Genomic DNA, 16,830 nt, shown 5'->3' with positions numbered 1-16,830 from the left:
TTATGTAGGTCTGGTGGGCTGCCTACCTCCCATTGCCCTAGCATTCTCATATCTGCTCAGTGACAAAGCTGAGATCGGCAACTGATTGCCTCAGGGAACTTATTAAAAAATACAGGCATGTCTTTCTGACTGTCGGGAATTCTGTTTTGCCTTTTTTTCGGTGAAGTTAGCTATGTTCCTGATTTTGAGAGCTGTGTGCAAGCATTAGAAGGCAATTAATTCATGTACTTGATGCTATATAAATATAAGTTGTGTTCTCGTTTTTAGTGAAGGGTTAGCAGAGTCACTGCTGATCTGTACTGACTTGTATATACTATTTCTGTAATAGTTGCAGCAGTTTCAACATCTAATTTATTAAAGATAGAATTGACTTGAAAGTTTCCTGTCATCTGGTTAATAGAATTTAGTATTAGTTTGAGCAGTTCTCTATAAAGTTTCTTAAACTTTAATGTCATTTTTGGACTCTTGAGGATACTGTGAAATTGAATATGTTGCCATTCTTGGTAAGCTGGGTTACCATCAATTAGTCAGTTCAGATTATAGTGTGGCCAGATGTTGAATAAATCTGTCTAGTCTATCCCAACAATGCTCCCTCACCTCAACCTCAGCCTCAGAAAGGCTCCCTTTACTAATCGTTACATTTAGGATCCTCACAGCCAGCAGAGAGTGAGGAAAGCTCCACCCATCAGTCTTGAGTGCTATTTGAGCTTAAGTCCCAGAATGGAGAGGACTGTTTGCCAACTCGCTGCAGCACCCAGTCATCTGTTGTTTAAGATGCATACAAAATAAAGACTACCATTTGAATATAAATTAGATTGTTCTGTTGCAGTGGTGGAAAAAAAGAGCAGACACAGAAATGATGGACCGAATGGCCTCCTTTTGTACTGTATGATTCTATTAATCACTATTGGTATGATTGATGTGTGTGTGTGTGTGTGTGTGTGTGTGTGTGATGCTTTGTTTATGGCAGGTAGTTGACATTAGTGAAGAGAGAGGACTGAGGGTCCCTTTAATCAATACTGATGTAGTATTCATTTCTTGCACATGATATTCTGGCTATACGAAACAAATTAGTTCATCATTCCCTTTTACCTTCAATATAATTACGTTACAATAAGTTTAACTACTTGAAAATGTACATATGTGTCTCTGATTGTACAAAGTTGCAACTCAGGCAAAAAATTTAACTCCTACACTCAAGATGTTTCTTCTATTCTGTTTTCCTAATTATAGATCCTAAGCTTCAAAGATCACAGTGTCACAGTGACATCTAGGAAAAAGCTAATGCTTCCCAAATGTGCTTTATACACAAAACCTCTACTGTGGCAGTCGGCTAACAGGTTAACAATTTTTTCTCACCAATTTTCTCTTCCAATTTCCTTCTTCCTCTATTGCCTGAAGGCAAAAGTAGCAGGCACCCCTCAGCATTGCACCCAAATACTGATTATTCATGGTTAATCAGGAGGTCTTCAGGCCTGTTCCTAAGAGCAAGACACTAATGTAAACTTGAATTTCACCAGCTGGATTCCTCTTTGTGGGCTGTTTGACCATGGCTGGCATCACAGCCAAGCCTAATTTTGGCTGCATCCAATATCCACACATATATACTTTCCAGCAAGGGTCACCGCAGAGTGAACTGGATATTTTCCTGCTCTCTAACCCAGGGTTGCTGAGGCCAAGTTTTGCCATCACAGACTGGGACCAAGAAACTCCAGTGCAATACTGAGGGAGTGCTGCATTGTCAGAGGTGCTGCCCTTTGGATGACACGTTAAACTGTTAAACTGTCTGCTGCACTAAGTGGGTATTAAATATCCCACGGCATCATTCAAAGAAGGGTAATGAGTCTTGGTCACCATTTCACTCTTAACCATCACCTCCAAAAAAAAATCAACTGGTTACTTATCTCATTACTCCTTCTGAATCATGTTGAATGTAAAATGACTGCTGTGCTTGCTAACTAACAACTGCCACTGCATATCAATATTATGACTGCATTAGCACTTTGAAATGTTATTTCTGAGAGGCATGATAACATGCTATAAATGCAAATTCTTTTAATTAATTATATAGGGATAATTCTGTTTGGATAGAATTGCCTGGTATATAAATCAAATATATTCAGAGGAAGAAAAGGTGCAATTATGTACACTTGGTTTTAGGATTACTGTAGCATTTCAATCCAATCATGGAGTTCCCTTGCTTGTTCTCTTTTACACCTTTATTAATACTTTGCAAGCTAAAAATAATCACCAGGAGACAGTGGCACATTTTACTAGGCAATCACCTCTGTGTAAGATGTTCAGTTGTTTCTGTTGTTTGGTTGGAATTGCTCAATGAAAGATTAAATAGACTGTGCACAAATATTTGCAAATTATCTGTTTTTATGGCATCAGCAGGAATGCTGATCAATACTTTGTACTTCTTGGGAACTTACCTTTAACCTAGCGAGGTGTAATTGTGACATTTTCTGGGTTACTCCTGGTTGAAACAGCCAGTGAGTGAACTTGATATTATTGGATCTTTACTTATTCTGACCCATGAAATTAGGATGTTTTGTTTCATACGTGGAGTGTAGAATTACAAATCCCAATAGGGCTTTTCAAGGCAAAATAAACTGTGATTATAGAAAGAAAATTAAAAGTTGCATTTTTAGGAGGGTGAAACTCAACTGATGGTAAACAATGAATGAGTTGGATTTTGAACAGTGTAAAGTCACCTTTGCTGACACTCGATTTAGAATCATACAATGATACAGGCCAGAAAGAGGCCATTCAGCCCATCATGCCTGTGCTAGCTCTTTGGTAGAGCTATTGAATTTATCTCACTCCCCTGCTTTTTCTCCATAGCCCTGTCATTGTTTTCCCTTCAAGCTTTTTACAATTCATTTTGAATGTTACTATTGCATCTGCTTCCTGGCAGTGCATTCCAGATCACAACTCGCTACGTTAAAAAAAATGTTTCCTCATGCCACTGGCTCTTTTGCCAATCACCTTAAATCTGTGTCCACTGGCTACTGATTTTTATGTCACTGGAAACAGTTTCTCCTTAATTACTCTTATCAAAATGCTTCATGGTTTTGAACACCTCTATCAAATCTCCTCTTTACCTTCTCTGCTGTAAGGAGAATGACCCTAGCTTTCCAAAGTATTAGAAAGTATTTGCAGCATAGAAACAGGCCAGTTGACCCTACAAGTCCTTGCTGGTGTTTGTGCTTGATTTGAGCCTCCTCTCACCCTCTTTATCTAACCCTATCAATATACACTGATTTAAAGTGTTAATTAATTAAATATAGTTCAGTGTGGAACCTTCTCCACCATTACCGAATTTGCTGAATTATGATAAATAATAATTTTCTTACTGGTCTCGTAAGACCTTGAGATTCACTCCTATGGTTACGTAAGTAGGTCAGGTTGGCTCCTGGTTAGAACCTGAAATGGAAAAATAATTTTCGCAGTAAGCTATCACGCATGATTTAAATAGAATCTTAAAAGATAAGTGGGCCTGAAATGCAACTTTCGGAGGTAGAAACACTCATACTGCAATTCCACCATGAACAATCTGCCACTTCAAAAATATTTTTAATTAAAAGTGTGCATTCAATTGATGCCAAGCAGCACAGCACCCCTGCTGCATCGCAAGGGGCTGGCATTGTTTGATGTGGGTGGGCTGTGCGAGCTCAGTCTGCACGTTCCCGCCCACCTGCATCCTCATTCTATGTCCCAGCCACTGCACGGTAGAGAGGCAGAGGCAAAGGCTCCCACTGGCAACTGTCACTTGACCTTATCTGTAGAGAGGTAAGTTTATGTGGATTAAGTGGGGGGGGGGGGCATGTAAGTGTAAAATGTTTTTATTTAAAGTACCTGCCATAGGGGTAGATTAGTATTTGCACTTATTATGTGATACTATTATTAAAAACAAATATGAAGGATCTCCTGTTTTTATATGTCTATTGACGCTAATAAGCAACTATTGAATCATTATTTTGAACCGAATACTGAGGTACGTTGTAAAAAGACTTGTAAATCTTACAGGAATTTCACACTACCTCAGGGACCTGAGAGGATGCTGAAGGATAAACTTTGGAACTTTAATGGTTTCATTCTGTGAGTTTCTAAGGTGCCTCAGGAAGAAATTAATGCCTTTTGAAACTTGTGCAGCACTATGTATTATTACTCTGGATATTGCTTATAATGTAAACTATAAATCTTAATTTGTAGTTAAAGCTGGCAGTGAAATGCTGTTGGCAGAAATCTGGAATTGAAAATATATAGTAAAGTAACCTGTTATTGAATATTTTAACAGAATGCACATTGGAGTGTTTTAACCAGCATTAGTGTTAAACTGGTTCACTATGGATTGCTAAGATGAGATGTGACTTGTACAGGTTACTGTAAAAATGTTATCAAACTGTAAAAATATGAAACTTTATAACTCTCCAGTATTTTGCCTTATGAACCTACATTGCAGTGTGACACATCTGCGCAGTTGCATGCGTGTTGTGCCTTTTGCGGCAAAAGACAGGCACAGGAATGTTCTGTCAGCTCTCAACCCCCACACCCCTATGAAAAATCAATATGCATAATTATCTATATCTTGTTGTTCAGTTGATTTACTAAATTTTACTTACTATTTTTGATTCTCTTTGAACTCCTTGAATTGTGCTACGACCGTGCAACACACTTTCCAATTTCTATTATCCTTGCCTCGGTTGGAGTATGCCTCAGTGTGTTACACTTCAGTAAATTGGTTGGTGGATTTCTATGCTTATCATTCTCACTGTGCTTATTCTGTTTTCTACTGTCACAATCCATGTCCGTGCTTGAATCAATGATTGAGTGGAACCACTGATTGATTGTTGAACACCTGCATAATCCTTAGTGGGTAATGGCATGGTGTAAGAACAGAGTCCTTTCACCTCTGGGACTTGGATTCTAATCGAGCCAGTGCTGGTGGGATGAGAATCCCCCTCTCTGCTTGGACCCTACAGGTGCTTTCACTTTAATATACAGCTAATAGCAGACATGTGCTTTGTCATTGACTGCATTGCTACGTATAAGTGATCCAACCCGCAGGGAACCGATGGCACCACAAAGTTAGGCGTCTATGAACCTGCCATCAGATCATGCTGTTTTCATACAGGTTGAATGTGGAGAGCTGGTCTGTATGGCTGTACTCCTGTGCAATCAAATCTTTGTACTATACCACAGAGCTGAGCTGGCTTACAGAGACTGGCATTCAGCAAGTCTAAATGGAGGACAGTGGTGCACAGACTTTGTTTTCCCAAGACCAAGAAAAAGGCTCAAGAACTCAGTGATGTCAAACCCAGAGAAAGGCATGCTCCCTAAGTCACCCAGTCTAGGCAAATTTATTCAAAGGTCAGAAGGAAGGCAACTATGGGAAATGTGATCATTCTCAGTTGCACAGCAGGGGTATTTTGAGAACTGGAGGTGCTCCTGGATGAGGGTAAACTCCAAAGGAAGCTGTTTCTCCTCAAGGCAAAGCACTTGAATGTGATGTGGAATGTTTATTCCTTGGAAACACACCATTGTACCTTTTTGTCTTTGGTTATTTAATGATACTGTGAGATATTTCTTGGTCTAATTTGAACTTTAGTAGAATGTGGATATACAGTACGAAGTGGCAAGGATTGTGATGAGAGCCCAAAGTGCTCATCGACGAGAAGGAAGCATCAAATTTTGAATCATTTTCCAATTTTGCTGTTTTGTTAAACTTACTTGCTAGTTGGAAAACTGTTAGGGAAGGTTATGTTAATCAGTTTTTTTTAGCCTTAATCAGTTTTGTTGATATTTCTTTGTAAAATGTACCATACTGGTTTTGCTTTCCAGTTGATATGTGCAGTGAAAATATTCTTTCCTAATGTACTCAATATGGAATCCACAAATGGAGCTGAGTGGGACAGGGCAAGAATGTCTTGCTCCCAGGCCATTCAGTGCTGGGCTTGACTGAAGGATGCTCTTTTGAAGTTAGGTTTAATCTACATTTTGGATGAAGCTTAATACTGACATTATTTGCCCAAAGTGGAAAAATGTATAATTCCCCAGTGTCCAGGTCCTTCATTTAGAGAAGTCTAGGTGCTCAGTGTTGAGCTATCGCAAAATGGTTTTGATGCACAGGGTAAGAATTTGAGGCATGCTTAGCATCAACTATTCGTTCTTTTGCTGTTTAACAGTATTTCAGGCAGCAAATATGTTTGTTTTCACCAGTAACTCTCATTTTAGGTAGGTTTGATTAAGGCTTGACATTTATTGTATTATTAGACATAAAATACAACAGGGTCGTTGCAGACAGCATTAATTCAGCTGATCCAGCATTATTTATTAAAAATAAGCACAATCAAATCCTGATGGTGATGTATCCATAGAGCAAGTTAAAGTTGCAGTCTCTAAACTGTCAGATTGTTTGGACTAAATGAGCAGAAATTTCCTCCAGCTAATCCTGTGAAGACAGAAGCCAAAGTCTTTGTCCCCACCACAAACTCTGCTCCCTAGCCACTGACTCTATCCCTCTCCCTGGCAACTGTCTGATGTTGAACCAGACTGTTTGCAATCTTGGTGTTATACTTGACTCAGAGATGAACTTCCTACCACATATTTTCACCATTACTAAGACCACCCATTTGCACCTCTGTAATTTCACCCAACTCTGACCCTGCCTCACCTCATCTGCTGCTAAAACCCACATCATGCCTTTGTCACCTCAAGACTTGACTATTCCAAAGCATTCCTGGCTGGCCTTCCTAGTTCTACCCTCTGTAAATTTGAGGTTGTTCAAAGCTCTGTTGCCCATGTCCTTGCTCACACCATGTCCCACTCAACTAACTCCCCTGTGCTCGCTAACCTACATTGGCTCCCAGTTAAAATTTTAAAATTCTTATCCTTGTGTTCAAATCCGTCCCTTTGGCACAATCACATAGGATGTCATTTGTGACTTTGATAAGAGCTGTTTCAGTACTGTGGCAGGGCCGGAAACCTGATTGGAGGGATTCAAACATTGAATTGCAGGAAAGATGGGAACAGATTTGGGAGGCGACAACATGTTCCAGGACTTTGGAGAGGAAAGGAAGGTTGGAGATGGGATGATAGTTTGCAAGGACAGTGGGATCAAGGGTTGTTTTTTTGAGGAGAGGACGATGACAGCAGATTTAAAGGAGAGAGGGATAACACCTGAAGAGAGAGAACTGCTAACAGTATTGGCTAACTTGGGGACCTGGAGGGGAAGTTGGGTGATCAACAGTTTATTGGGAATAGAATCAAGGTAACAGGAGGTGGGTCTCATGGATAAGATGAGCTCAGAGAGGGCATGAGGGGAGATAGGAGATAAACTAGAGAAAGATGCGAGTTCAGTGCTCGGGCAGGGGGGAGCATTAGAGGAAGTTTGGCAAGGTAGGCTAGTGGAAGGGAGAAGCGTGGCAGAGGCAGCTGATTGGATGGTCTTGATCTCAGTGACAAAGAATGCCATGAGCTCCTTTGACTTATTGTTGGAGGTGAGGGTGGAGGAGACAGGGGAGATGGGTTTAAGAAGATGGCTTGCAGTCAAGAAAAGAAGCTGGGGGTTATCTTGGCATTCCAAGATGATCCTGGAATAGTGAGCAGTTTTAGCAGATGACAGCAAGACCTGATAGTGTTTTATGTGGTCCAGCCAGATCTGGCGGTGGATGGCTTAAACCAGTTGTCTGCCATATCTTTTCAAGTCTGCATCCTTTGGACTTAAGGGAGTGGAGCTGAGTGCCGTACCGGGGGAACGGTCAGGATACGAGACTGATTTTTATTGGGGACTAGAGCATAAAAGGTGGAGGTGAGGGTGCACTTTAGCATATCAATAGCTGCAGAAATATTGTGGCAAGTGGAAGGCCAAAGGCTAGATATTTTGAAAGTGAATAGGGGAATTATGATGCTCCTGTCAAGGCCTCGGAACGTTTTAGTTTGTTAAATGCAAGTTGTTGTTGGCGATTTAAGCGAAATACTGAGGTCTCGGCATTCAGTCAAGTTGACTTTTCTCCATTGCAATTCGAGAAAGAGCATTACTGGCTAAGCTTTAAAAAGTACTCCAAAGACCCACCCTCTTGTCAGGGACATATTGGGACTGCAGCAACAAATACAACATTCACATTTTGTATTGGCCTTAGTGTTATGGCCTTCATTGCAAGTCTATTGAAGCCTCCAATAAAGGGTATATTGTAACAGTGAAGGGTGACGCTTTAAGTCACCATCACCGCTCGCTGTCTCCATTCTCCAGTTCACAACAACCTCAGAGAATATCTCAATGAACGCCGTTTCGGCCAATCATTGCGCGGGGGTTACAAGCCCACCCCCACTCATCCAATCGGTTGTCACCGGATGCGGCATTTCCTCTTCAAGTGGCCAATCGGCACTGGACGGATGACCTGCGCCCTATAGGAGGCCGGCATGCAAATGAAGCCGTGGGAAGCGGAGGCGGGCCGCGCGCGCTGACGGGACTTGTAGTCTGCCGAGCCCACGTCACCTGGAGAATGAATGAGGGAGCAGACTACAACTCCCATAGCGCACTTCGAAGATGCCGCATGCGCATTGCGCTGGCTGTGCCGCTCCATTCATGAGAGCAAGAGAGGGGAAAAAAATTGCATTTCACTGGAAGTGGGGCTGATGGACGGGGCTGAGTCGGAGACTCTGCAGTTTATCAATGATTCATCCACAATCTCCACTGTGAACCTGCAAAAGCAACGATTACATCTGCAATGTCCCCTGATAGTTATTGGTGCAGTCTGGAGAGTTACTAAGTTTATTTATGCATTGTTTGTATATTCGGTATTGATTTAAAACAAAATTAAGGAAAATACTACCCTACCATCCACTGCCAACCGTTTTCATTCACAAAATTACGCAGAAATCGCCACTGTGCGTCCTCACGCCAAGCAGTACTGCATCTACAAAGCAAAGCATCCCCCATTGCACCTGGGTGTTAGCGAGGCTAGTTATCATTCTGGGGACGTTTAAAGTAAGTATTATTTTATTTATCACTGATGCACATGTTGCATTTATTAGTTAAATAAAAATTATGCGTTTCCTACTCTTTCCTCTTGTAAATTAGACTAGAGAACGCATCTTCAATCGCGCATGGATAGTATCAGAATTATTACCAATTTTAAAAAGACGGTTTTAAAAATATATATACTGAATTGCTTTCTTTCAATTGATTTCAAAGAGATAGAAGTGCTATCAGCACAAATCTTGCTTGTATCTGTTAATTTATAGAGCGCCGATTTCTCTCTAAATCTATATACTGTATGTTAAATATCTCGACAGGATATTGTCGGAGGGCGAGCCACGAAAGAACCCGCAGTGACAATTTGTTCCCCGATGTCTTAATAATCTTGTTCGTATTAACTAAAATAGAAAACGGGGAATCCGTTTCTCAAATTATGGCTGGATTTAAATACATTTCAGAGTTAATGCTTAAAGTAGTAGAGGTTGAAGTTATTGTGCAAACCTGTCTCCCGCAATTTTCAATGAGGGTTATTATGATAATATGTTTCATTGTATCTTTCAATGGCTTGAATCGATTATTCAAATTGATGAAAAACACATCCTGGCCTCCCGGAGGGCTGCCAAATGGGTCCATTCATTAATCGGCAATTTTATGAATGAAATTCCATTATTGACTGCGCCCGAGATGCTGTCTTCATAGTTAAAATTATAATAGTGATTCATCCTTCGATCTCGTAGTGCTTGTTTCAATGTATTATTTAGAACACAAAATATTGTCGCATTTAAAACATATCCCGTTGTATTTTTCCACGGAAAATAGATGGAAAAACATCTGCATATTGCTCTTTACGTGTTAGTCTTGTGGAAACCAGGCGTTTTAATTCATAGAATATTGTTTGACTAATTCAAGAGGGAATAACTAATCTGTTACTGTATAAGAGACTTGTTTAATCTGGGGCATTTTGATTATGCCTTGAACATTAGTTTTGTCTGTCTCTCCGTCCATCGGTCTGGGTGCTAGTAATCTCCACGGTTTCTCCATGTACGTGCATTTACATGCATGTAACTGTCATGCAAATATTGGTGGAGATTATTGCACGGTTTTGATATACAGCAGCCTTGTCTGTCCCTGGGTCACTGCAGTTGGGCATTTGAATAGAACCTGACTGCACCTTCAGAGCGAACGAGCGGGAGAGTAATGAAGGAAAGGTACAAATACAGATTAGACCCCCGGCTTGAAATTTCTTTATGCTAATCGATCGATGTAACTGAAGTGGAAAAGAAAAATCTTGAGTTTGTAGAAAAACAGGATTTTTTTCCCTTTAAAACAAAACAATGAACTTTCCTTACGGACCTTGAGTTATTTATACAAAATTTTCTATTTCTCAGTTCTGTTTTCGTTTTTTGTCCTAACCTAGTTGGCCTATAAGGGAACACGACAAGCGAAATAATGAAACTGCAATGCGATTTGCATCTACGTCTATATTAATTTCAGGACTGGCGACTGGTTTGATTGACATGATTGAGGTTTCCACCTTGAAGGACATGTGATCGCGACAACAAATAGATGAGAACTCGGCAGAGTTGATAACTAAATCTTCAAGCATCAGAAAAGCAGCACCGTAGTCTTGTCACCTGTCTCGAATACAGGGATCCCTTAAAGTTCCCAAACCTACGGATTCCCTGGTAATATTTAACGCACTCGAATCCTTGACCTGGTCAGGTGCACTGCTTTTCCAGAATGTTGTCTAGTCAGGTTTGATTTCAATGCTGCAGCATCTTTGTAAAATTTCTGATTTTCTTTGTGACAGGGGCTGGAAATCTGATTGAGGATCAGGAGAATTGAGTCAAATGGAGTCCCGGGTTTCTCTCAGGAATGCTGGAAATCCCGCTTCCGTGCTCCAACCCTTTCTAGACGGCCGGTTGCCTTACGGCAGACTGCAACACACGACTATCCTGCCCATGGACCAAATGAAACCCAATCGCCTGGAAAACGATTACGTGGAAAACCCTATCGCCACCCAACCCAGTGCCCACAGCAGGGCGCCCCAGCAGGGATCAACAGCTGCCAGCCACCATGACCAGGGATGTGAGCACCATGAACTGCCCCAACAGCCTGCCCAGACATGGACCTCTCTGACAGGCAGACCCAGTTCCATCAGCAGTAGCAGTAGCACCTCTTCAGACCAGAGGCTCTTGGACCATGTGGCCCCGCCACCAGTAGCCGAGCAGCAGGGCTGTCAAAGAGCCGTCCAATCACAACCTAAATCATCCACCTCCAAAGCAATCGATCTTAAAGAGAGCCCCCAGTGCCAAGAGACTGGCAAGCACATGCTGTTATGTGAGGGCTGCGGCAAGTGTAAGTGCAACCAGTGCACCTCACCCAGAATTCTGCCATACTGCTGGGTCTGCAGTCAGAGATGTCTGTGCTCCCCCCAGAACTTTGTCAACTATGCCACCTGCATGTGTCTGGTAACAGGGATTTTCTACCATTGCACGAATGATGACGATGAGAGATCCTGTGCTGATCACCCTTGCTCCTGCTCCCACTCTAACTGTTGTGCCCGATGGTGTTGCATGGGCACCATGTCAGTGTTCCTGCCTTGTTTGCTCTGCTACTTGCCAGCTACTGGATGCGTCAAACTCTCTCAAAAGTTTTATGACACTGTAAGCCGCCCAGGATGCCGCTGCAAGAATTCCAACAGTGTGTACTGCAAGGTTCCAGAGGTGTCGGGCTGCAGTGGCGAGAAGCCATCCTGATGTGGGGAGTGTGTGATGTGGTTAATGGAACTATAATTCACATCCGTACTTTTCTAGTTAAGTTCTTTGCAAGTTTCTGCTTTCAAAAAATTACATGGTCTGTTCAGTAGTGAGTGGGCAAGTCCTTCCCGTTTTAAAAAAAAATGGATATAATATATAATTAGAAGAAACTTTTAAGAAGCAGTAAATATGGGGGGTTTTAAAAATTCTTTAGGAATCCATGCCTTTATTGCTGATATTTAGAGGATGTTCTATTCAAAATCTGAATCGTTTCAAGTTTGGGGGCATGGGATTGGCAGAAGGAAGAATAAATCCTAAGCAGCCTAAGAAACTACCTCGAAATGCCACCATGTAGGATATCGTCTGAGATCATGCTGATGGATTTCAGGCCTTTTGCTAATGTTGACGTTTCTTACAGTCTGCTTTTTTTTTTTGGCATGCCATATAGCATTTAATGAGATACATTTTTCTATGTTCTAAAGTTACAGAAGCCTCATTGCAGTAACTGCGCACACCAGGTCTTTTTTGGAATACTATTGATAGCAAATATTCCCCTAAGCTCCCGAGATCACGTGCATCACTCATCAGGTTGAATCCAAAATCTTGATCCATGCTGTGCCAAAAGAGTCTGAGAAAATGGTATTTAAAGCAAAATAAGCTGAATTATATTCACTGCAAAAATCAGTGTACTATTTTGACTGATGAAATCATAATAAAATCTTACTAGACACTTTAGATTGGAATCTTGAAGTAGTACAGTAAAGCATTTTTTGTGTTTTTGGGTAAGATTTCCCACTCTTTATCCAACAGGCTATTTAAGCTTTTGATGTGTGAACTGTTTTTGACTTTATACAACAGAATGTCATTTCCTCAATGCTAGAAAGGCTCCATGGTTAAATGTTTTAAAGAATATTTTTGTGTATGTTATTCATCTGCAACAAAATTTTACATTTCCTTTTTAGTCCCGATTAAGCCCATTTCTGGTTTATTGGTTTCTGCATTACAAGAGTTTCTTAACACATCAGCACTGCCAGTGCTTAATGGGATTATTTCCTTACGTGTGTGAGATTTGTACTTCAGAAGTACTGCAGGCATGAATAGATGACAGTGGATCTTTTCAAACTAAAATAAACCAGATAAATAACCGCTGACAATGTAATTAAAAAAAAGGTATGACCATATGTAAAAGTAGCAATAATTTACAATTATTACTATAAAAAAGACTATGACTATATATATATATATATATATATATATATAATGAGAGAGAAAAGGCGCATTTGATGTCTTTGCATTATTTACACAATTTCCAAATGCCCAACTATATGTAAGTTTAGGCCATTGAGGTTACATGTTCAAAGGTATGTGCAGTACCTGTGGACTGTCCCATGCAGCTTTAAAGGAGTGCTGTGCATGGTAGCAAGATTTGGCAATATTTGCACCTATTAAAATAGGAAAGTTATGTAAGACCTTGTAGTAAACAGACCGGGGGAGTGATTGGAATGTCTTGCAATAAATGGAAACTAAGAAGCGGAAAGGCAAGAATTGCAATGCTTATGACAAAGAAAATTAAAATAGTTTCTACCAAGCCTTTCTTTCTAGAATTACCATCAATTATTTCCATTCGTGTGTAATATCCACAAGATCTTTATGTCGCCGTTGTTCCGAAATAATGAAATCAAATATTTTTGAACTAAATTTAAAAATCATATATACTAGTTAGTAAAATGAGATTTTCTTAAAGAAGAAAATTTTGTTTCATCATTTAAAATTCCTGCTATTTTAACCATCTACTGAATGATAGATATGGGTGAGAACAATTATTGGCAAATAATTATTTTAGCATAGAGAAACTCTTGACCAACTCATGTCAATGTTTATTCTGCTTAGAAAACCAGAAGATAATTGGGACTAAACTGAGCAACGGCTTGACACTGTTGGTATTACTGGATCATGGAACTTAGATCATGTAGTGCACAGGGATTGCAGTACAGATGTGTTTTACAGAATTGCATATACATGCTTTTAATGATCTCGATGTCATATCTTTACCAATGATCGTTTATTGAGAAGCTCGACAAATGCAGCTTAAAATGTAAATGAAGTTGGTTAACTCTGAAGCATCTCAATCCTCTTTCCAGTTCTCCCCAAAATATTGCTGGCAACTGAAGCAAAGGCAACATTTGCAGTATGTGATGTGATTGCCCACAGGGGACAGAACTCCAGTTTCCAGACCAGCATGACTAATGGAAACAGGATGTTCAGGGCCAACCAGAATAATGATTGGCGAGAGAATAGGATATTGCTCCAGTGATGCTGCAATTACTGCTCTTCTCACTCGGCAAGGGAAATCTGCAGTTGCAATGTTAGTCAGTCCTGGTTTCTACTACGCGTTTGAAAGAAAGACAGTGCAGCATTGCAGTGCTGAACATGAGTGTTGAAAGAACAAAGCAGATAGTCTGAATGGAGGATGTGAAATGACAGCTTCAGTAGCCTGACGCTCCGTAGGCAAGTCACAGACAAGTGATTTGCCTCTTTGTCGCTGCTTTCGTTTATCCAAAACTGTCGGCCTGTTGTAATTCCGTTCACAAAGTATAAATGTGTATTGTGTGATGTTTTCTTTGGCATGAGTGTAGCTGGGGGGTGAGGTCCAAGAATCTTTTTGCCCCTTATCCTCAACTTACACGCTTCTGCCCCATTATCCCTTGTATGTATGCACAATGATAACTCAAACCCAAATTGAACCAGGCGGGTGTGCTATATTGTACAGGGGACAGTGCCTGCAAGCGACTTCGCTTACACATAGGTTAACCAAGCCTCAATTTTAAAATTCTCATCCTTGTTTTTAAATCCCCCCATAGCCTTGCTCCTCCCTACCTCTGTAATCTCTTCCAGCCCTACAACCCTCAGAGATATCGGTGCTCTCAAGCATTCCTGATTTTAATCACAGCACCATTGATGGCCGTGCCTTCAGCTGCCAAGTACTTGTGCTGTTAAATTTCCTTTATAAACCTCTCCACATCTGTACTTCTCTTTCCTCCTTTAAGATGCTCTTTAAAGCCTACCTCTTTGACCAAGCTTTTATTCACCTGCCCTAGTATCTTCTTATGTGACTCGGTGTCAAATTTTGTTTGATAACGTTCCTGTGAAGTGCCTTGAGCCATTTCACTATGTTAAAGGCGCTATATAAATAGCAGTTATTGCTGTTGTTGTTTCCAGATTTGTTTAATGTAAAGTGGAAACTGAATGTAGGCACTTGTGTTGAATTACATTTTTTCTCATCTGCCTAGCTCAGTTTGGGATTGTTGTTCCCTAATATGTGTGGCTCTTTGTAAGTGTGCATATAAGGCCAATACAGCTTTAAAAATATTGCTCCCTTCTGTTGAATGTAACATGCAGTTGTGGACCCAGTGCATGTTCCATAAGTGTGCTGTAAATACAGTATTTCTAAAGACAGGTTTTAAAACCATCCCGTTGACTGAGAAGTTCTTCTGCTCCAAGTCGTGCAGTGTAGTGGATGTTTTCTTGGTGCAGTGATTCAAATAAGGCACTTTCTATATTATATATATATTATATATATAAAATTCTGACAAAAGAAGTAATTGATTGAAACAGACCCGTGCAAAACTAACCAGGAGTCTGATGTGTTTTGGTACGCTTTTGTCACAACAACATCATTGAACATTGAGGGCAGGACTTGGGTCACCTTTCTACCAGTAAACAAATGAGAGGGGTGGCGTGTCCTCATCAGACTCTTCATATGTAAAGGATATATGAACAGCCATCTACAGCCTTCCCCAACCATGTCAGTTGTAATCAGTTAATGGGAAGATGGGTTTAATGGACAGTGGTAGGAGCCCTACTGAGGCAGAGTGAAAACGACTCCTGAATGCTAGCTAAAGACCTGTGCTCGAAAAGCGTATGTGTGGATGTTGATTGAAGGCAAGGTTGGGTTCATCTAAGATGCTGCTCACCTAATCGAAGATCATACTCAACACTTAGTCTAGGCTTAAACATGAGGTACTAGAGGGCTGCCAGTGCCCATGGATCCATTCCCCAGCATAAATCATCATAAGAAATTGAGTGATGGCTTTAAGAAGATCGTAAAGAAAGCCAAAGAAAATTCTGTTCTGTAACATCATGATCAATATTTGTGAGGATTCTTTTCCTAAACCTTTACTGTGCCACCAAAGTAATCCAATTGCATGAGAGAGGGAGAAAGAAAGAGACAGAATTAATGTACATCCCTGCTGATTTCTGGAAAAATCCAACCAAGTTGGCAAGTACCAAAATCTCCATTTGTGTGGTACTCTCTAAGACACAACTTGAGTAACTGTGAACTTCATTGAAATTCATGCTATCAGTACCAGTCATTACAATTTCCTGTTCATGTTTAACTTGGCACCTTTGTGTTAACATGAAAAGCTGTGTTGAGTTCTGTTTCTGATTCTGTTGGAAAAGGGTTCTTGTAAGAATATTTATTTGAAGGTTCTATTTTATAGTATTTATTTTAGAATTTCTCCTGTTGTGAGATTTCCTTGATTGTGTAAAATAAGGGGGAATAAGTGATGTATGTATGAATCAGAAAAAATATATTGATGATAAAAAAAAGTGATCTGGTGTTGCAAGAATTTTTGTTTGTTTTTCTTCCACAGAACCTATAAATTAGAATAATCTTGCATTAGTCTGAGCTTTTCTCAAAGGCTCGGTCAGTTATATGTACTGCCCAGTAATGAAGGGAGAAATATAGGCCTTATGCTCCATCCCGGCCCTCCTGAGTTAGCTGAGCTCGGCTCGATTGGCAGTAGTGACACAACAAAAGCCCATTACACTCTCTGGGGTTAGAGAAGGGAAATTGGCTAGGGTGAAATATTGGATGAAGGTAGGATTGGCCTTTGCTGCTTTGCTCAATGGGTAGAAAATCCTACGAGCTGTTCTGAGTTTTTTCCCATTCATTCTTAGGATGTGGGAAAGGCCAACATTTATTGCTCATCTCTAAACTGTGGCTTACTAGGCCATTTCAAAGGGTAGATAAGAGCCAACCACATTGCTGTAGGTCTGAAGTCACATATAAACCAGACTGGA

The 16,830-nt window shown here is 40.5% G+C and overlaps 1 protein-coding gene across 5 annotated transcripts in view; it reads left to right on the top strand.

Moving 5' to 3' along the window:
* Positions 1-16,362, top strand: part of spry4 (sprouty homolog 4 (Drosophila)) — a 32,316-nt gene extending 15,954 nt beyond the window's left edge. Inside the window, exons 3-5 of one of the 5 annotated variants that reach the window (XM_068043923.1) lie at positions 1,234-1,340; positions 8,885-8,995; positions 10,797-16,362. In XM_068043923.1, coding sequence (XP_067900024.1) covers positions 10,837-11,745 — 909 coding nt within the window. In that variant the 5' untranslated portion in view covers positions 1,234-1,340; positions 8,885-8,995; positions 10,797-10,836 and the 3' untranslated portion in view covers positions 11,746-16,362. Of the gene's footprint in view, positions 1-1,233; positions 1,341-8,610; positions 8,996-10,403; positions 10,672-10,796 lie in introns of those variants that run through there. The other 4 variants (XM_068043924.1, XM_068043925.1, XM_068043926.1 and 1 more) reach the window with 4 other exon arrangements.
* The last annotated feature ends 468 nt before the right edge of the window (positions 16,363-16,830 follow it).

Source organism: Heterodontus francisci, chromosome 12, assembly GCF_036365525.1.
Source record: "Heterodontus francisci isolate sHetFra1 chromosome 12, sHetFra1.hap1, whole genome shotgun sequence".
Lineage (NCBI taxonomy): Eukaryota > Metazoa > Chordata > Chondrichthyes > Heterodontiformes > Heterodontidae > Heterodontus > Heterodontus francisci.
The sequence above is the reverse complement of the archived record's forward strand: the minus strand, read 5'-3'. Positions and strand labels throughout refer to the sequence as shown.